The 21,472-nt window shown below is 31.7% G+C and overlaps 3 protein-coding genes across 4 annotated transcripts in view; all 3 read left to right on the top strand.

The window, feature by feature from the left end:
• The window catches only part of LOC113400061 (allantoinase-like), a 153,117-nt gene extending 150,041 nt beyond the window's left edge, over positions 1 to 3,076 (top strand). For both annotated transcript variants that reach the window (XM_064215633.1, XM_026639440.2), the window contains exons 8-10: positions 153 to 282; positions 356 to 561; positions 2,889 to 3,076. In XM_064215633.1, coding sequence (XP_064071703.1) covers positions 153 to 282; positions 356 to 561; positions 2,889 to 3,020 — 468 coding nt within the window. In that variant the 3' untranslated portion in view covers positions 3,021 to 3,076. The remainder of the gene's footprint in view (positions 1 to 152; positions 283 to 355; positions 562 to 2,888) is intronic.
• A 2,973-nt stretch (positions 3,077 to 6,049) lies between these two features.
• Positions 6,050 to 10,128, top strand: LOC113400060 (allantoinase-like). Its single transcript, XM_026639439.2, has 11 exons — positions 6,050 to 6,162; positions 6,237 to 6,424; positions 6,941 to 7,092; positions 7,413 to 7,527; positions 7,642 to 7,788; positions 7,877 to 7,940; positions 8,068 to 8,161; positions 8,474 to 8,687; positions 9,109 to 9,238; positions 9,482 to 9,687; positions 9,921 to 10,128. The coding sequence occupies exons 1-11, from the start codon at positions 6,120 to 6,122 to the stop codon at positions 10,059 to 10,061; spliced, it is 1,494 nt and encodes a 497-aa protein (XP_026495224.2). The 5' UTR covers positions 6,050 to 6,119; the 3' UTR covers positions 10,062 to 10,128.
• Positions 10,129 to 16,802: 6,674 nt separating this feature from the next.
• LOC113400059 (allantoinase-like) lies at positions 16,803 to 21,470 on the top strand. Its single transcript, XM_026639438.2, has 11 exons — positions 16,803 to 16,920; positions 16,999 to 17,189; positions 17,525 to 17,676; positions 18,483 to 18,597; positions 18,707 to 18,853; positions 18,930 to 18,993; positions 19,099 to 19,192; positions 19,702 to 19,915; positions 20,421 to 20,550; positions 20,714 to 20,919; positions 21,054 to 21,470. The coding sequence occupies exons 1-11, from the start codon at positions 16,881 to 16,883 to the stop codon at positions 21,450 to 21,452; spliced, it is 1,752 nt and encodes a 583-aa protein (XP_026495223.2). The 5' UTR covers positions 16,803 to 16,880; the 3' UTR covers positions 21,453 to 21,470.
• Positions 21,471 to 21,472: the final 2 nt, after the last annotated feature.

The raw sequence follows: 21,472 nt of genomic DNA, 5'->3' as shown, positions 1-21,472 counted from the left end.
GAATCAGCTGTGCATGAAATCGCAATAGCAGCGCAGGGAGTAATTTTATTAAAATTGTGACGGTTTTTTTTTTAATTTAAAGTACTTAATAATTTAAAAAAAAGGTAAATAGAGCAGAGTTGGTTTTTAATTTAGTCATCTTATATTGATAGGAGAAATTATGGAAGTTTTTATTAGAAGATAAGTTAGATATGGTGGTGTCAGATCATTCGCCTTGTACCCCTGAACTCAAATGCAGCAATAATTTAGAAGCTTGGGGCGGCATATCTTCAGTACAATTCGGTTAGACTATTTCAAAGTTTAATTTATTCAGATAAACCAAGACTAGAAACATTTAAAATTGACTTTTTTACAGGTCTCTCTTTATTTTGGACGCAACTCAGTGCTCGTGGCTTAGATATGAGGTCGATAAGCAAATACTTGAGTGTAGGTCCAGCTCAATTATGCGGCTTACAAAATCGTAAAGGAATGGTTAAAGCAGGTCTTGATGCTGATCTAGTATTCTTCGACCCCGATGAATCCTTTGTTGTAACCTCCAATATCATTCGTCATAAGAATAAGGTAATTATGATACTAAATTATTTGATTGCAACATAAAATGAGAAGCTAAATTGTCGACAGCTTTACAGAATTCTGTTTCTTCGTCATTCGAATACCCCTTAACTATAGCGATCACTCCAGCCACATCATAACGAGCTTCATACATTAGACGGATCCAAGGTGTGGATTGTAGAATCGTTATCACTGTGATTGGGTTTCGCCGTATCCAAAAACTTTTTGAAATGTTTTACAGATGATTACACACTTAGGCCCAGCGTTATAGGAATGAGGACAAATCAGCGTATTTTTAATTGACATAATTCTATGCCTTTTATCTTTTTACCTAGTTTAATAAAAGAGTTCGGCTATCATTATAGCAATTTGAAATTTCGAGACTATTGCTCTACATGGAGACATAGTGCTCTCTCTACACCATTGGTGCAAGTTTGCTTCTGGCAAATAATATAAGTCAAAATACTCTGAATTATGTAAGCATGATTGCTTTTTCATAATATAAATAATATAACATTAAATGGGTATATTTTTAAATACAAATAATGGGTATCATTTTAAAGAAATTACTCGCTCAATGTCATAATTAAGATGTATAAGTACCCACACGCTAGAAGAGTGTTAACAAGTGAACAGGGAAATATACCTCGTACGTACCTAAAGCTACTTTTTTAATTTTATATGTACGCGGACGATCTATTGGGACACACCTGGTCACCACCGCCCATAATCATTGGAGCTGTAATATTGTAAACAAACCTGACATCGCCAATGCGCCTTAGGAAATTCGATGTTATGTCCCTCGTGACTGTAGTTTCACTAGCGCTTCCTTCAAACTGGAACACAATAATACGTTGTATAGTGGGTGGAACCTATTCAGACATGAATGCACAAATTCTAATTTCTAATTAAAATACTCTTATATTCCTTGTTTAACAGAAAATTATAATAAAGTTGGCAATTACGTCATTATTTTATATCACCATCGTCGAAGTTGTAAATATTTTTTCGCTCACAACATTTAATACATATAATTTTTGGCTCGTGATTTTACTTACTTAGATCTCGTGATACAATGTTTTTGTAATTACCATATCATTAACAGCTTCAAAGATAACGAGTTCAAATGATTGTGGGAAGAGTTGAATACAAATCAATTGTGTGATTATTTAGTTTACTTGAATTAAGGTCGAAGTAAAGAATAAGTTAAAGACATCAGATGGGTTTTTATATTTTATAGTAGTTAATGCCTTGTTTTGATATTAGAGGAATGAGGATCATTTTGTGAGAAAAGTCTTGAGCATGAACTTTGATGGATATAGAGGAAGGGGACGACCAATGAAAAGATGGATGGATAGTGTGAAAGATGATATGGCTGGAAAAAATGTTACTTGTGAGATTACGTCAGATAGGGAAGTATGGAAGAAGAAGACATGCTGCGCCGACCCCAAGTAAATTGGGATAAGGGCAGGAGGATGATGATGATACTAGCTATCGCACGCGACTTCGTTCGCTACTTTGGAGTTGGTCGTCAAGTTTTAGTTATAAAAACGTAGCCTACGTAGTACGTCCTTTCGTGGAGTTCAAATTTACTTCATACCAAATTTTATTCGGTTTTGCCATGAAAAAGCAGCAGACAAACAGATAAGAGGTACTTTAATATAGATAAAAACAAACTCACCGCAAGAGTATTACGTTTCACTCAGCATTTATGCATTCAAGTGCTGAAACGAGTGGATATAATCAATTAGCTGAGTCCAGTGTGTGACATTAACGAATTATGTCAAACAATAGAATATGTTTTACATATAATTTTAAACATAACACAGCATAGCAAATTAAACAAAATCCTTCACGAGACTAGACTAATCAACAGTGTTATAATCAACGATGTGAAACAAATCAAGAAAGAATATAATAAATACCCAAGTAATAATAAAATACAATGGCAACATTATTTTCTAGAATTATTCCATGCAAAAACCTTCAAAATAAATAAATTGAAAGGCGTAACAATAGTTTTTTTTTACCTTTTTGTATACGAGTTAATATATTAAGATTTTCAACTTTATAACATACCCCTGTACATACACAATTTAATAAATACTTAAGAAAAAAACATTTTCAATTAGAAAGTTAAATATTAGGCATTTTGTGTTAACTCTTAGATTGTTGCTTTGTATTAGTAGATAGAAATAAATATAAATATACTGAAAGTTAAAACTGTGTTGCAGTTGTTCAAACCATTGATTACTACCATTATCATTATTTATTACTTATTAATACAGAGTTCCTAAAATAAATACTAAAAATGATGAACACTGTGTTTATTTCAGTTGACGCCTTACATTGGAAAAGAATTAAAAGGTGTTGTAAAGAAGACGTATCTGCGCGGAAAACTAATCTATGCCGACGGAGAAGTCATCGGACAACCAAATGGAAAATTGTTGCTCAAAGATTTTAATTAAAACTTTCTAATTTAGAATGTATAATATCGATTGTTAAATTAATATTTTATTATTTACCTTATTAGTGTCACATTTTCAAAGCCAAATGTACCGATATTTACTGTTTGAGTTGATTAAATAAACTCAATTATATTAATAAACTAAAAAAGGAAGAGAAATAGAATAATATTGAATTACAAAACATTTGTATCTTTTTCACACATATTTGTGTAATACAACACATACTATTATAAAAGTTACATAATATTAAATTACACGTCTTAGTAAACAAACGTACAATAATTTATTATTATTTTTACTAACCATAATTTAAATCGATCAAGTAAATTTAAATTTGCTTTATAAACCATGAAAGTAGCAGTTCAGTGCCGACGTTTTAAATATTTACGTATGTATGCAATTATACTTGAGGGATCATCAGAGTCTCGATATTTACTGTTAACTTCTTTATTGATCAGCAGCATATATAGGAATAAGTCAGGTTTATATCGATGACGTAGTAAAAGTTATTGGTAAGTAAACTTTCGGAGAGTCGTTATCGCTAATGAATCTGAATCTTACGAAACATTACAAAACACATTACTGTCTCACTAGTTTAGTGGTTAATTACTACTCGAGATCAAACCTAATTGGTCTAAATTATTTAATGTTTCTCTCAAGTAATTCTCTGCAAAAGTACGAACATTAGAAATTGACGGTTTTGAAAGTTGATGGAAATTACTGTAAAACGTTGGTTCTGCGCCTGAACTCTAACTCATTGCACCGATTATAGTCCCATTAGATTATGCCAGTAAGAAAAAATAAAGTTTACCTGTATTGTTATTACAAACGACATGAAGCATTCGTCCATTTAGCAGAGAGTATGAATCAGACACTACAAACAGATGCGACAAAGACTTGTTTGGCGATATTATAAAAAATCTAGTAACAACAATTACATACATACATATAATAATATTGTGAACCCAGCGAATCTTAACCGAAGATGGTGGGTTCAAATCCCGGTAAGCACCTGAAATTTCACGTAACAAAACAGTTTATTAATTTTAAATCAAGTCAAATTATTTTTTACTTAATAATGTTTTTTCGTTTGTTAGGAAATTTTAATAATTCAGAGATAAAACCAAACACAGCTTTTATTATTATATAAGTATGATAATGAGTCTGAGTCTGAATAAGAGAGTTTATCAAAATCACGACTTCTCAAAGACATGTTTCTTCGGGTGCACTTGTATGTGTCGGTACGATTTCCGATATCTTCGATAATTAATTATTGTCATATTCCAACCAATTTCAACAAAATCATTACGAATTATAATGAACCTTCATCATTAATCTAACCGACATTGGTAGAAGCCGTATAAACATCTGTTATCGTATTTTCTGAGTTTATCGCGTTCAGACAGACAGACAGACGCGGAGGGGCTTTGTTTTGTAATATGTATTAATATATCACATTGAAAAGAGACTCTTAAAAGTCAGAGATTCGATATAATGAATATACATACTCATCTGTTATTTGGTGATAATATATATATATTGTATGTTGAATACATATGATAAATTGCAAATGGGTTGCCTGGCTAAATCACGGACACATTTTGTAAAATAACAAATAAAAAAAACTTTTTCTTTTTAAGGAATTACTAAAATTCCTATCCCCTTTTAAGCTTATCACTTGTGTTAGGAGTGGGAATGAAAAAAGCCCAAGGGGCCAATCCTGCAAATTTTTACATCGCTAGGCGGTCCGTAAACCATTGCGCTATTGACGCTTCAATATTTAGTTTATATCAAATATTTTTTGTCATCATCAAATAACAGATCAATGTGTATATGTTTCATATCGTATGTTGTACGACATAGTGCCTACCGTACCTCTATAGAGGTACATTCTATAAAAGAATCATGTTAATACGATTGACTATTGAATAATGAATACTAAAAAAAAAGAATATTTTATAACAACATTAAAAAGAATATAAAATATTCAAATTTATTGCACGTCTCTTAAATACGCTAATTTAAATTAATTACCAAGATTTAGCATCAACGTCGATAAATCTGCGTCAAATCTATATTTTCATGCCAAGCATTTAAATATATAATAATAATAAATATATAATCAGTCATTCGAAGAATAAGACATATTTTTATTTTTTTCTTGTGAAACCATGAAAATATTAATAATACATCTACATAATATAGAAATATTAAATAAAGATATAAGAAAAATTGAATGAATATCACTTCTAATGTTTATCAAATCTAAATATAAAATAGATCCGTCTGATATCATTCGGTGTTCGACGCTCAAGAGACCATTTAGCGCTTCCATTGATATAATCAGAAGCACAACAATACTTAGCATCATCATCACTAGCTCAGAAAGTATATTTGCAGGCAACCAGTCCATCAGCAAAAGCATTCCCAAGCATTGGCATCCAGCTTATCTAATATCTGCACATATTGTTTTTTGTAGTTTTATGAAACACACTGGACTGCCTCTTATTAATAGTATAAAATATATTAAATTAAAACAAAAAAGAGATTTCTAAAGTCGCAAAATATTAATAGTTTTTATCAGTAATCCAAGTTAGTAGAAAACTTTGTTAAAAATTTGGGACTCTGAATTCATTTATATTGTATTTATAAAAATTAATGTCATGGCACCCCCAATGGAAAAGGCCGTAAGAAAACCTAAGTACGTTGGATAAAATTATACCACATGTTATTCGTGCACGTGTTTATTGGTGCAAGAGAATAATGCTCAAGCTTCAAACCTTCAAGAAAACAGGAGGGGGATGCTATTGCCCAGCTGTGGGAAATTTACGGGTTATATTTTATATAATTATAAAATATATATATAATATATATAATATAATTATAAATATATTTTATTTAATTATAAAATTGACTATAATTAAATATTATTTTTAAATAAATATAAATTTTACTTATTACATAGATATATTTGTGCTTATGTTATCTTAGGTCACGTGGCATTTTTTTTTGTATTTTATTCAATAGAATTTAATGTCGCGATTCTATAAGAACCTTCAGTAGGATATAGAGCGCGGTGAGAAATCAACGTCGATCAATATGTCGGCGCTATATATATATTTTCTATTAACAGCGCTTTTAGGTATTTAAATAAATAACATTTAAAAAAATATTGAAGTCTGGGTACAATATCTTGTACTATTTTTTTATGTGCAGTTGCAGAAATTTCGTGTAGAGGGTTTCAAGTAAAGAATCAAGCAAAACAGTTATTTCTAAGTCGTCGAGTAGTAACAGACTCAGGAGAATTTGATGGTGGTGTACTAGTGGACGAGGATGGAATTATTTCAGGAATATATACAAGGGAAACACTTAAAGGACTCAAGTTTGATGGTGCAACCGTGCAGGTAAATAAAACAGGGATACATGGGTATACAGTGAACTTAACGTAATATTCTACAATTTCAACCAGAAGCTTTATTAAATCCATACCCAATAAGTTTTAGTGCCATATATTTTTTGAGCTACATCTAACCGGACAGGATGCGTTCGGACCCCGTCCTTAACCGTAACTTTCTGTATAATCCAAAGGCTGACTTAGACGTTCGGTGTAGAATAAACATGATAGAATTTATCTTCTTTTTTTCTAAAAAAGTGAATACTATATCATCTATAGTATTCACTTTTTAAGCATTTTTTTTTATGAGGTCGATCTGTCAAAATAAAGTAGATATATTTTAAACTGTCAAAAATTTTAATGAACTTTAATAAATAAATATGATTTTCAGTTCATTTTGGTCACAGTCATTCGTTATTAAATTGACTTATTGGTTAATTAAATAAGATTAGAACATTTAAATTAGGATGCAATCTTCTTGTGATATTTCTGTAACAATTTTTCTGATTATGCATTCCCTTTTAAGGTAATAGATGGAGGCGACTGGGCTTTAATGGCAGGGGTAGTTGACTCACATGTGCATGTCAACGAACCCGGTCGCACTTCGTGGGAAGGATACGTCACAGCTACAAGGGCTGCTGCTGCAGGCGGCATCACTACTCTCGTCGACATGCCTCTGTGAGATTATAAAATATTTTATTTAGACCAACAATCATACTAGCACAGACTATACACAATTTCCTCAACCTATTCAATTAGATTAGATATTGTAATTAATTCGAAACCCACCTTAATTATCATTGAATATAAATTTATACCGCCGCATTGTATTACGTAAGAAGGTCAGTATATTATGAAGGTCAAGAACAACGCAAAAAATATCTTTTTAATAAAAGCTCAGAAAATATGGAGGGAATCCATTACAACAATGATAATAATAGTAATAAAAAAAATACGTTAACGAATTCTAAATATTATTTTTTTTGTAAATAATATAGGAACTCATTTCCACCAACAACAACACTCGAAAATTTAAAAATAAAAGCTGCTGTTGCAAGAGAAGAGGTTTACATAGACGTGGCATTTTGGGGAGGAATGATTCCGGGTAACGAGGTATGTCGCTAAGAAATAAAGTATAATAGTTAGTAAGTACGTAGTTTCAATCATAATATATAAGAGAAAACGTATTTACTTAAAGTCTAATTAGTATTTATTGTTTATTTTTAGATAGAGCTGCAAAATATGATCGAAGCAGGAGTCATCGGTTTTAAGGGATATCTCATTGACAGCGGAATTACAGAGTTTCCCAATGTAGAAAAGGATGAACTGGATAATATTTTCTCCATTTTAAATGGATCTGACGTTACGATGGCTGTAAGATATATTGGCCTTGAATTTGAATTTTTGTTAAATACCATTACAACTAATGATCTAAGTAATGATCTAAGTAATTTTTTTTCAGTTTCACACCGAGTTACCGATTAGTGCCGGTAATGATACTCAATGTGAGAATTGTGAAGTTCCCGGTAAATATATTTTTTTATTTTAATTCCTTACATTTGCAATTAATATATTTCGCCATTGTTTTTACGGAATACTACAGAGGCTCGGAGTCTAATTTATTATGAATCTTATATTTCTCCAAATTTACAGATCCGAATTTGTACAGCACGTACCTCGCATCTCACCCTCCGGAAATGGAGCTCAATGCGGCATCATTACTAGCCAGTTATATTCCGAAATATGAGTAAGATTTTTTTGTAATTTTATCACACAAATATCTATCAAATAACTTGAAAGAAACTATTAACGATCATAACAAAGAAATAATAATGCAGATACTTTTTTATTACTTGCCTCCTGGATTACGTAAACTACGGAAATGTATTAGAAGTAATAACCAAAACTTTACGAAGCAAAAATGTAATTCTTTTATTTTTTGTCACAATGAATACGAAAAACAATATTAAGATATATATCAAAAGTCATTTATAAGTTATCTATACGTAACTCAACTAATTTAGTTGATGAATATATTTAATGATTTCCTTGCTTGCAGTGTGCACGTGCACGTAGTACACGTGTCGGCCGCAGGCGTTATACCAATATTAGAAGCGGCGCGAGAAGAAAGGATAAAGGCTGGTTCCAAGCGCTGGCGAGGTGGTGTAACAGCGGAGACCTGCCATCACTATCTGACTTTCAGTTCTGAACAAATCCCTCCTGGACACACTGAGTTCAAGTGTTCACCGCCGATTAGAAATATTTCCAACAAGGTCCGTTAAATGTTTATTTGGTGATCTATTAAATTCAATTATTAATAGTCTGAATTTTGTCTTATAAGTTTCAAATATGTAAAAACAGTAACATGATGTTTTCCTTGAAATTATGAGACAACTAATAGGAGACACTTTAACATACTTTTGTAAGTATTGATAAGGTTTTTGATGTCACCTTTAAATGAACATTTAAATAATAATAAACCGCTGTTTATTATTTGTTGTACGTAGACATAAACATCATTGTAATGATAAATATGATTAGATCTTTTTCTTTGTTTTTCGTGGCGCCACAAGAATATAATAAATATTTTTGTTATATGGTTGCGAGATTTGGTAATCAATAAATTTAGTATCAAGAATATTTTTACTTAAATATATATAAAGATATTTAAAAAGGTTTTTATTTATGTATTAGCTTCAACTATGGGAATACATAAAAGAAAGAAGAATTGATTTAATAGCATCAGATCATTCACCTTCCGTCGCTACAATGAAAGGACCCAATTTCATGAGCGCATGGGGAGGAATTGCTTCTGTTCAGTTTGGTAAGTGAATCAGTGATTTAAAAAACCTTAAATATCCAACTAACTTTTAAATGGGAAATGTTTGTTATTCCAATCATGTATATTTTACTAATAAGTATATAGTTATTATTAGAATAATAATTATATATAAGTTCGGTACAGTTTAGAGTTTGGTACAAAATTTCTCCTAAAAATTGCTTATTACAATTGAATACATCGAATACGGATATATTATTGTATATACATATAAATTATTATCCTCAGGTTTGTCTCTATTCTGGACGGAAGCAAAAGCTCGTGGGCTTAGTCTAAGTACGGTCAGCCACTACTTATCAGCAGGGCCAGCGCATCTGTGCGGCTTACAGAACAGAAAAGGAACCATACAGCCAGGTCTCGATGCTGACCTCGTGTTCTTCGACCCTGAAGCTTCGTTTGTCGTCACACCAGAAATAATATTCTACAAAAATAAGGTAATCTTGTCAATAAACTACTTATATTTATCGGTATTAAATATTATGAAAATTCTGCTTTGTGTTGCAAATCATTTTGCAGAGAATATTAAATTCTTTTTATAAAAAGTTAATATTTTAAGTATAAAATATTCAAATATTGTTTTAACAAACGTTGTCCTTTACGGTATATTTTTATTAAATAGTTATGTATTATATTTTTATTTAATAAAAAATATATGTTTGTATTTCAGCTAAGTCCATATATGTATCGCGTGCTAACTGGCAAGGTCATGAAAACTTACGTGAGAGGTCAACTTGTATATACAGATGGAGCAGTATATGAAAAACCGCAAGGACAGCTGTTAATAAATGATAAGGTGTTGTTTAATTGATAAAATCTCTAGACAAACTGTATAAACTCAAAAAATAATGCAATAAATACATATACATACCAAATTACCACCGTTGTCTTATTTACATTATTTATTCATTTTATTATGGGTCATATTAGTTCATTCTAATATAGATATATTAGAATGAATTAATATGACCCATATATGTATTTATTTGTAGCTGTAGATTTTTATTTATTGTAGTTAAAATACAATCAATTGTAATAACAGAAATAGTCTTCAAATACAACGTGTTGCTTGCTAACGATGTCGTTATTTTCCAAAACAAAGAAAGTAAATATAATTAAGTAATTATACTTTCCATTCATTCGATTCCAATCGAAGAAAGAATAAAGATAATTAAACCTTTGATTTTCGTATTCCATGCTTTTTGTTAACAGCTCAGTTATATTGTACACTGCTAACATTTCATTCCTATAATACCTATGTCATTCCTAAAACTAAAATTTATACAAATATTCCATATCAATATTATACAAATACAGTATTTTTGTGAAATCAAAAAAAAAAATCGGAAATCTAAACAGTGCTCGACTCATGACTGACATACTTATTGCAAAATATTCATTTATTCAAGGATAAAAAAACAATGTTTTTTTATGAATTATTATTAAGTAGCACTGAGTAAGATAGCACGGAGTAAGATATTCGCATTACACGTACAATCACTGCAACGAATTCAAAAAAAAAAAGTTAAAAATATAAAATAATAATATAAATGTAAATGTTTTTACGTTTCACACTTGATTGACGGGAAATGTTTTTATACTATTGATGTTATTTGACTTCTCTATCACATTAAATAAATTTTCTAAAAGTACTGACCTATTAAATTATCTTTACAACGGTATGCAAATAATCTTAATTCCGTGAACAACAGTTTAATAATAAAAATAATAGCATATACGAGGTGATAAAAACAAATTAAACTTATCTCTTCATAATATTAGTATGGTGATATCATTTTAAGGGGTAAATACATATATGTATTATACAAATATAACACGAATAGTATGAAAATGCATAAAAGGTATTTCATTTACCTGAATTAAAGTTATTCAAAAGTAATAAGCGAAAATTAATATTTAATAAGATTTTACTGATTACAGATTTTACTGAGAACAGGCTAGAGACTGAGTAGTTACTCTTTCCAACTATATAAACTACGAACAAAAATATTTAACAAAAAAAAATTTGAATAAATGTTATCGAATAATCCCGGTCCCGGCTGAATGCTATATAACTGTCTTATCAAAAATATTTCTTTGTACGACATTGCTTACTACGAAATATCGCATTAAACGACCACATTTGGCTAATGTTTTTGGAGAATTATATCTGTAGAACAACCAGCTGAAGACGAAGAAAATGACGAACTGATGAACAAATTACAGTGGCAACTTTGAATGATGGTTTTAATGCTGTTAGTGTATTACGCAAGATTGTTCTTTTTAATGAACAGTTTCACATGCAAGGAAATTATAACGATACGCTGATTAATCTCCAAAGTGAATTACAAAATGTGTATACAAGACAGAAGTGTTCCAAACTAAAATTACAGATTTTATGCATACAGGAAAATGACATTGTTCTTTCTTAATACGTATACGTTTTGATTGAAATAAACGAAATATAATTTAATTTCATTCATTTATATATTTGGCCTAATAATACCTATGACCTATACATTCAATAATACCACTTCATAAAAAAATAAGCATCACCGGTTGTTACGACTAAATATGAGTAGTCCCTTCAATGTTGTTATAACAGATTTTGACTGTATAAATATTAGGTCCTTACATATGAAATTGACGTTTTGTATGGAAGGAATATAAAGTCAATTTTTTTTTTGTAAAATATTATTAATTAATCAAAGTATGCACCGTTATCTCATAGGTAGTTCATTGATGCCTTTATTAAAAATACCATGGGGGCGAGAATCAATAAACTCTTTAAAGGCGGTTGGGATTGCCGCAACGGAGTTGAATTTTTTTTTCTTGTATGAAGTTGTTCAAATTCCGGAAAAAATGGTAATCTGGTGGAGCAAGGTCCGGGGAGTAACGTGGATGATGCAGTCTTTCCCTTTGTAGATTTGTTGTGCAGTGTGTGGTCTTGCGTTGTCGTGAAGCAGCAGTGGCCTAGAGCGATTGAACAATCTCGGTTGCTTAGCAGCTAGTTCTTCCTTCATGGTTTGCAGTTGCTGACAATAGATATCTCCATCGTTTTTTGTAATCCTTTCATTATTGTATCGGTTGAGTAAAGTAACACAACAGTCGACGCGTGTTTACAAGTTCGATTCAATCAATTCATGTTTCATTATTCAATTCATGTCACCCATCATTCAAGTTTTTGTACTTTCCCGATTTGCTTCAAGTGGATTAATACAGTTTTGTCACTTACCCCGAAACCTGCAACTATCTCTGTGTTTTGTGATGGATCCGCTTCCACAATAGCTTTTAATTCTTCATTTACCACTTTGGTCTCCGGCCGTCCACGGAGTTGGTTCTGAAGGTCTAAATTTCCAGAACGAAAATGTTGAAACCAAAAAGCTCCTTCGAGCTGTTTCTGCAGCACTGGTGCCACGGTAGAACTCGTACCTATTCGTAAATATACCGATATTTCATGTTTACCATTGTGCGGTAATAAGCGACGCCAAAAAAAGTTATGAGGAAAAAACAAATGAATGACTGTTTTCAAAACTCAAATGTACCAGCTAAATTAATTTATAAATTTGAATTTGGAATTCTTAACCAAAAACGAGATATTTCAGATCAAAGTAGTCAGTACGACAAAACGCTAATTTCATATGTAAGGACCTATTATAAATCTTACAAAAAATAAACGTGAGCTATAAATCCTTGCCAAAATAAACAAATTTCGAATGAGATAGATTCAAACAGGGTTACTGGTTAGGTCGGCTGGTAGATTGATATGCCATTTAGAGATTGTAATTTCCATCATTCCTGGCTGATTTGACTATAAAATCTAAACAATTTTAAGATATTGGACTCGGAAGGTTTTTTAAAAAAATATGGTGGACAGTTTCATAGTTAAATCAGTCAGGAATTGTAGAAATTGCCTTTGCACATTGGGGACATTAACTGACTGGTGGTGGTACTCTTATGAGGACGATTTGCACCATCCTACATTTGCATAGTCATCTTATATTTGATTACATTATTATGTAATAGTTATGCTTAAAATTATCACATTTTATCACATAAGAAGACAACGTACGACCCAATGTTTTATGATAACCTTATGTAGTTTTTTAAATAAAATTGATTATGAAAAATGTTTGTTATTTATTGAAATCACTATTAACGCAACATCGGGTTATCGCAACATTACAATGCCTTCCTCTTATATCAGACACATTAAATGAAAGCAAAATATTTTATTACTATTTATATTTAAAGATTTATTAAATATAATGACATCCAAAATTAGACTCAGATAATCAACACATTAATTCAGAAAAAACTAATGATATTTAATAATGAATTACACTAACTTTGCAATTAATAACTGCATTTCCACATTGATATTACATCATTAGAAAAAAAGTCCGATTCCGAAGAACCAAGACTGAGAGGAACCAAACACATACTAGCGGTTTTAGTCAACTTATACCCTTTGACTTGACAAAACTAATTTTTATCGGCCTTTGCTAGATAAGGTTTTTATTAGGCTTTTATATTTTACTTATTAGGTCAAAATACCTTCTTAAAACTTTATAATAATTCTTGAATAATAATAAATATTTATGTTGTTGCAATCAATAAACAAGTGTAATGCCTATATTATATATATATATACATATATATAAAACTGTTGTCAGGTGATAGACATAAAAAACATTCAAGTTTGCTTTATACCAAATTTATCAAATTTGGTCCAGTAGATTGGCCGTTAAAGAGCAACAGACAGCAGACATACAGACAGACAGAGTTACTTTTGCATTTATAATAAAACATCAAGCATTGCATAAACAAAGAGGGTATTCCTCTTTTAAGAAATTCCATGATTTTAATTGATTTCATAGATTAAAATAATTGAAGCCTGCCAACTATTAACAATGATTATGATTCTAATCAGGAGCAAATGGTTGACGAGGCCATTTTTTTAACTCAGACCAATTTCTGTCCAGTGAAAATGTAAAGTCATTTGTTTCTATCTTCTAGATTTTTCTTTCAGAATGTTTTTGATCTCAATACTAGGTCAGCCATGCAAATGTTTTAGCACACAAATTATTTTCGAATTTCAAGCGTTGTAAGGTATATGATATTTAACCGATTCTGTTTATATTATGCAATTCGTGATAGAAATTCAGTCAAAAGGACTTCATTCGTTCAACTGGGCGGATTCAAATTAAATTTTGTATACAAATGGTTTGATGGTGTTTTAGAATATACAATAGTTTCTATTAATCTCCAAACTAAAAATTATATTTTTTATCACACGCCATTCGAAGCGTGTGTTTTTATACTAGGTACTTCCAGTATTTGTCAAATCCGTGAGTGTGAACTGAGAAAAAAGTATTTACGTAAGCTGAACAAAAAAAGTTTTTAAAAGCCGTAAGAGGTTAAAAAGGTGAGCGTTTATCAAAGTCGCCGTTTAGATTAGGTATTTTTACGTATGTGCGCACGCGCCTGCCCAATGGGTCTATCTCTTGTCAACTGGCATAAAACATCTTGATCCAATTCTTTTGATAGGCATAATTTGTACATGTTAGGTAGTTACATTTTCTCATCTCATAAGATAATAATCAGCTACGTAGGAGATAGACTCTTTATTCTATCCTTCTCATAAGCCAATGAGATGGCAATCCGACACAGCCGCAGACAGTTGCAGGACCAATGGATTTACGTATTGTATCAGTTTGCGTAACACTACACTGAATCCTCCTTTTCACCTAATTAATATACTTGACGATACCACGTAGTTTATGAACACATATATACAATATCTATTCGTCAATCTATAAACAGTGTAAATCAAAGCCGCTTCCTGTCTCTGTCAGATCTGATTTCGTCTTCTAAATCACTGACAGAAATAACAATAAATGACGAGGGATTGTGTATATTTTTCATTTGTAAATATTTTCTACAAAATGACTGAGCTATGACGGTGTTTTGACTTGTTCTCGTACGTTACGCGTGCTTTTACTATGGATTTTTTTATGGCATAGGTTGGTGGACGGTTATATGCGCCACCTGATGGTAAATGGTCATCACCGCCCATAGACAATGGTACTGTAAAAATATTAACCATTCCTTACATCGTCAATGCGCCACCAATCCCTTGTGCCTGTAGTAACACTGGTTCACTTATCATTCAAACCGTAACACAACAATACTGAGTACTGTTGTTTGACGGTAGAATACCTGATGAGTGAGCGGTACCTACCCAGACAGGCTTGCACAAAGCTCTATCACCAAGAAAATATCACATCAAAACATTGTAATACTAAATTATAGGTCTTAAAAAACAGAAAAATTTACAAAGTATGTGTCTTTCTTCAAAGGTACTCATTATAACCCTCATTTATCTATTACAAATTAGTTTAAAAAAAAAAAAAAAATTCTCCAATTCATTTATTAATATAAGGATTAAAATATATATACCTACTTATAAATTAAATTGTAATCGTGAGAAGCCGGGGTGGGTCACCAGTAACAAGAGAAATTGAATTCAGGGTTTTAACTTTATCGAGTACAAGATCGTTTAATCGCGCTATAGATTCATAGAACACGCTTGAGTGCACATGGCAATGACAAGCAGCGAAGTGATCTGTGCAAGCCCTCGGCTGATACCAAATGAAATTCATATGAATTTCTGCCTGTTTTTTTAAATATTGTAATCATTATATCTTTGGAATTATTTTTAAGCCGATTCCAGATTATTACCTGAATCGCCGTGCATTCAGACAACGACAACGACAACAAACAAAAAATTGTCCATACGTTAAATCGTTCATAGTTTAGTTCAGGATCTCGTGTTCACGTAGATGGTGGATGATTATGTTTGACTCGGCACAGAGAACAACAGACGCGATAATCATCCTCCACATGTGCGCTGTTTCGCGGGTATACATAGCTAGAACGCTCAAATCGTACTAGAAAATTAATTAGTTTTATTTATTTGCAATTATGCAGACTTTAAGGACTTAACTTCTTCATAATATATATTTTTTTTTATTTATAAATAGCAAAGATAGCAAGAAAGTTGTCAAATGTACTGTTAAGAGTATTTTTTTAATTATTGCAATATATGTACTAAAATATCACACTGAATAAAAAACGATAAGATGTCTTATGCTAAACTTTTTTTAATGATTGGCGGAAGAGCAAACGGGCCACCTGATGGCAAGTGGCCACCATTACTATTATATATACATTTATTACTACCCATAGACAAGTAAAAATATTAACCATGTCTTACATCGCCAATGCGCCACCAACCTTGAGAACTAAGATGTTGTGTCCCTTGTGCCTGTAGTTAGACTGGCGCACTCATTCTTCAAACCGGAACACAACAATACTGGGTACTTTTTTTGGGCGGTAGAATATCTGATGAATGAATAGTACCTACCCAGATGGGCTAGAACAGGGCCCTACCACCCAGTAAAGTAAATATTTTGTAAGTGGTTATAAGTATACATTTTTCGTATGCATTCTTAAATTTAAATTATTATTGATTTTAATTGTCATTTCGTATTAGAATTAAGCGTCACGATTCTACAGCAACCCTCAGTAAGATATAGAGCGCGGTTAGAAATCAACGTCGATAAATATGTCGGCGCTGTATATATTTATTTTAGCAACGTTTTTAGGTATTTAAAATTATATTTCAAATACTACTAAAGTGTGGAAAAAAACTTTTATTGATTTTAATTCTTTTTTATATTTAGTATCAGATATTTCGTGTAGAAGGTTCCCAGTAAAAAATAAGTCAAGGCAATTATTTCTTAGTCGTCGTGTAGTGACAGATTCGAGAGAATTTGATGGTGGTGTACTCGTGGATGAGAATGGAATTATCTCTGGAATATTCACTCGGGAATCGATTGATGAACTTACCTTTGAAGATGATTATACCTTACAGGTAAATAAAACGATACGATAGATATAGGACTACGCTATTTCGTTAGTTTCATTAAATGTTTACTTAATTGTATATTAATGTATAATATATATATTGTATTATACTTTATTAAGCTAGGAAAAAACCACCCCACGTTGTCTGGCATGTATAATATAAGATAATTTTCCCATAAACATCTTCTGTTATAAGTTTTAGGTATATTGGTTTTTTCAGTACGCGAATACAAAAAATAACATCTCATTTATTTATATTGATATTACTATGCTTTAGACATAAATATGTTCCAATATTTATATATTCATATTTCAATATTCTTTCGATTGTTCACTTTTAAGGTAATAGATGGAGGCGACTGGGCTTTAATGGCAGGGGTAGTTGACTCACATGTGCATGTCAATGAACCCGGTCGCACTTCATGGGAAGGATACGTGACAGCTACAAGGGCTGCTGCTGCAGGCGGCATCACTACTCTTGTCGATATGCCTTTGTAAGAATATTATACATTTATTATACTTTTTCTTATCAACAACCAAATTTTGATTACTTATACAGAGTATATATATCTTAACTTAACTTATTGGCTTTATTGGGTTCGAATTTTACATACCTACTATAATTATTTTGTATTCTTCTTATTTATATTCACTATTCAATCATAATTCAATAGGAATATATTTCTTAGCTTATGACCGGACTTAGCTTCGCCAACGTACCTTTTAGTTTATTGTAGTCACTTAGTATCTTAAGTAAAATTTATTAATCCTTAAATGCTGAATGTATATGAATTAAAGTCAAGCATCGTAAAATAGCTATTGGCGCAACACAATGTAAGATTACTTGTCTAAGGCTTCATACTTAGTTATAAGTTACATGTTTTTTTACCAGATATTATGACATAACTACTTTTAATATATACATACATACATTTTACATTTGTAAATAAATATATGCATATATTTTTCTAAAGCAAAATAAGGTAGACGATTATATGAGCCATCTGATGGTAAGTGTTTAGCTTAGGACATATAGACAGACTACCAAAAATATAGACAGTCCTTACAAAGTCAATGGCCGTCAACGTAAACGTCATCGATCGTGGGATCTAAGATGTCACGAACCTTGTGCCCGTAATGGCATTAGCTCATTCAAAAGTAGATAATACCTACCTAGACGAATTCAGAAGATCTCCTGCTAAAAAATATACACACTTACTAGATAATATAAAATACCAATAGAGCTACAAATTCACAGATTAGATTCTAAATTTTAGTAAAATATATTATTTTTAAATAGAAACTCATTTCCACCAACAACATCAATCGAAAATTTAAAAGTAAAAGCGTCCACTGCAAGAGAGGAGGTGTATATAGATGTGGCATTTTGGGGAGGAATTATTCCGGGCAACGAGGTATGAAAAAAGAAATAAAATATACGGAATGGACATTTTCAGCCTGAATACATAAATAACAATAGTAATAGTACTCAAAACCTAATTCTTATATATTAATTAATTTTAGATGGAGCTACAAAATATGATCGAAGCAGGAGTCATCGGTTTTAAGGGATATCTCATTGACAGCGGAATCACAGAGTTTCCCAATGTAGAAAAGGATGAACTTGATAATATTTTTTCTACTTTGAATGGATCTGACGTTGTTATTGCTGTAAGAAAAAATCAACTTGAAATCGTATTTTTGTTTCATACCATTGCAACTAACGATTCAAGTAATTCATTTTCAGTTCCACACCGAGCTACCAATTAATGCCGGTAATGATACTGAATGTGAGAATTGTGAAGTTCCCGGTAAATATATTTTTAAATTTTAATTCTCCATTGATTGTATGAAATACTACAGAGGCTACACTGAGTGTAATTTATTATGACTCTTTTATTTCTCCATAATTACAGATCCAAATTTGTACAGCACGTACCTCGCATCTCACCCTCCGGAAATGGAGCTCAATGCGGCATCACTACTAGCCAGCTATATTCCGAAATATGAGTAAGATTTTTTTGGAAATTTTAACATCTTTACAAATTATCTTTTTTTAATGCAATAGGGAGGCGGACCGGCAAATGGGTCACCTGATTTTAAGTGGTCACCTGATTTCAAGTCATCACCGCCTATAGACATTAGCGCAATCAGAAATATTAACTATTTCTTACATCGCCAATGTGCCACCCACCTAGCTAAGTAAGGTGTAATGTTCGTTGTGCCCGTAGTTATACTAGCTCACTCATCCTTTAAGCCGGAACACAACAATACTAAATATTGCTATTTGGTGGCAGAATACCTCATGAGTGGGTGGTACCTAAACAGTGGAGCTGGCCCAAAGTTCTACCACCAAGTAGGTCTTATATTAAAGATAATCTTTAAAATATAAAATTGAACTATGAATAAGTTTTATAATGACAATATACTATAATAAATTAGGATAGCATCTTCTTACAATTGTCTCGTGGTGTGAGTAAAATACAGAAAAGTATTTATTAGTTTCTTGGTACTTGTAGTGTGCATGTGCATGTCGTTCATGTGTCGGCCGAAGGTGTTATACCAATATTAGAAGCGGCGCGAGAAGAAAGGATAAAGGCTGGTTCCAAACGCTGGCGAGGTGGTGTAACTGCAGAGACCTGTCATCATTACCTGACTTTCAGTTCTGAGCAGATTCCCCCTGGACACACTGAGTTCAAGTGTTCACCACCTATCAGAAATATCACAAACAAGGTTTCATTATGCATTTATTTGATGCCCTTTGATTTTTTACGGCCGGGTTTATTACAAATCCTTTAGATGAAAGAAATTTAAAAAAACATAGATAATTATAATATAACAAAAAAAATATACAATTCTTTATTTATGATAAGCTATTAAGCAAAAATCAAAATCAAAATATACCTTATACAAATAGGCTTTCACAGGCGCTTTTGAATCGTAATTTTACAAACTATATTAAATGAAGCTTCCACCGGTTCGAAATGTAGATTCTACCGAAAAGAACCGATAAAAAACTCAGTAGTTACTCTTTTTCAACATTTAAAATACAAAGTTATGTTAACCAAATTATATAGAAGAATTATATGTAGAACTAATAAGCTAGAAATTATTATCTTATTTTAAGCGTTTACATCGGTAAGCGTAATTGAAATTAATAACTAATAAAATAATTATTCTTACCGATTTTCTTACATAAAGACATAATTAAGATAATGATATATTTTTTATACTTTAGCAACGACTATGGGAATACATAAAAGAACGAAGAATTGATTTAATAGCATCAGATCATTCACCTTCCATCGCAACATTGAAAGGACCTAATTTCATGACTGCTTGGGGAGGAATTGCTTCTGTTCAATTTGGTAAGTACCTAACTAGATAAGTAAGTAGAGTAATCCCTAATTTTGGATTGAACAATATTTATTTTAGCTAACTTGCACGATATTCTGGTGTAACTTACGAATCAAACTGTTTGTTTAAGTAAAAACAATAAGTAGGTATGTTGTACAAATTTATTATCCTCAGGGTTATCTTTATTCTGGACGGAAGCAAAGGCTCGTGGGCTTAGTCTAAGTACAGTCAGCCACTACCTATCATCAGGCCCAGCGCATCTGTGTGGTTTGCAGAATAGAAAAGGAACATTGAAACCGGGTCTCGACGCTGACATTGTGTTCTTCGACCCGGAAGCTTCATTTGTCGTCACACCAGACATAATATTATACAAAAACAAGGTATTCAAAACATTAAACTACAAAACACTATTAATTGACATAAAAGAATTATTGTCATTTTTTTTACAAGAGTTGTCTTTAACTTTTGTTTAAGAACTAATTGTAAATTAATTATGATATTTTTTGTACTGCAGCTAAGTCCATACATGTATCGCGTGTTAACTGGCAAAGTGATGAAAACTTATGTGAGAGGTCAACTTGTATATACAGATGGAATAGTGATTTACAAACCGCAAGGACACCTGTTAATAAATTATAAAGCATTGTTTAACACTACCACCGCCATTACTCCACATGAACCGCAAGAGTTCCAGCTAAGAAACAATAATATGTTGCCGATTGCTACGAACATCGCCGTCCCAACAAAATCCCAAGGAGATCTGCAAAGAAATGATAATGTACCGCCGAACACTAGAAACTCCGCCGGCCTAATTAAGCCACAGGGACAGTTGTTAATAAATGATAATCTGTTGTTTGACACTACAACCTCATACCCAATTATGTCTCGCCGACTATTTCGAACATACCTCTAAAAGCGTGTTTTTAAATGACT

Source organism: Vanessa tameamea, chromosome 8 (assembly GCF_037043105.1).
Source record: "Vanessa tameamea isolate UH-Manoa-2023 chromosome 8, ilVanTame1 primary haplotype, whole genome shotgun sequence".
NCBI lineage: Eukaryota > Metazoa > Arthropoda > Insecta > Lepidoptera > Nymphalidae > Vanessa > Vanessa tameamea.
The sequence above is the reverse complement of the archived record's forward strand: the minus strand, read 5'-3'. Positions and strand labels throughout refer to the sequence as shown.

What these genes read in the sequence shown, in the direction of transcription:
- LOC113400060 (XM_026639439.2), top strand. Translation starts at nt 6,120, where the DNA reads ATGTCGGCGCTATATATATATTTTCTATTAACAGCGCTTTTAG. An exon ending in TCTATTAACAGCGCTTTTAG is followed by an intron (nt 6,163 to 6,236) that starts GTATTTAAATAA and finishes TTTTATGTGCAG; the next exon opens with TTGCAGAAATTTCGTGTAGA. An exon ending in TGAGAATTGTGAAGTTCCCG is followed by an intron (nt 7,941 to 8,067) that starts GTAAATATATTT and finishes CCAAATTTACAG; the next exon opens with ATCCGAATTTGTACAGCACG.
- LOC113400059 (XM_026639438.2), top strand. Translation starts at nt 16,881, where the DNA reads ATGTCGGCGCTGTATATATTTATTTTAGCAACGTTTTTAG. An exon ending in GAATTATTCCGGGCAACGAG is followed by an intron (nt 18,598 to 18,706) that starts GTATGAAAAAAG and finishes AATTAATTTTAG; the next exon opens with ATGGAGCTACAAAATATGAT. An exon ending in AGCTATATTCCGAAATATGA is followed by an intron (nt 19,193 to 19,701) that starts GTAAGATTTTTT and finishes TGGTACTTGTAG; the next exon opens with TGTGCATGTGCATGTCGTTC.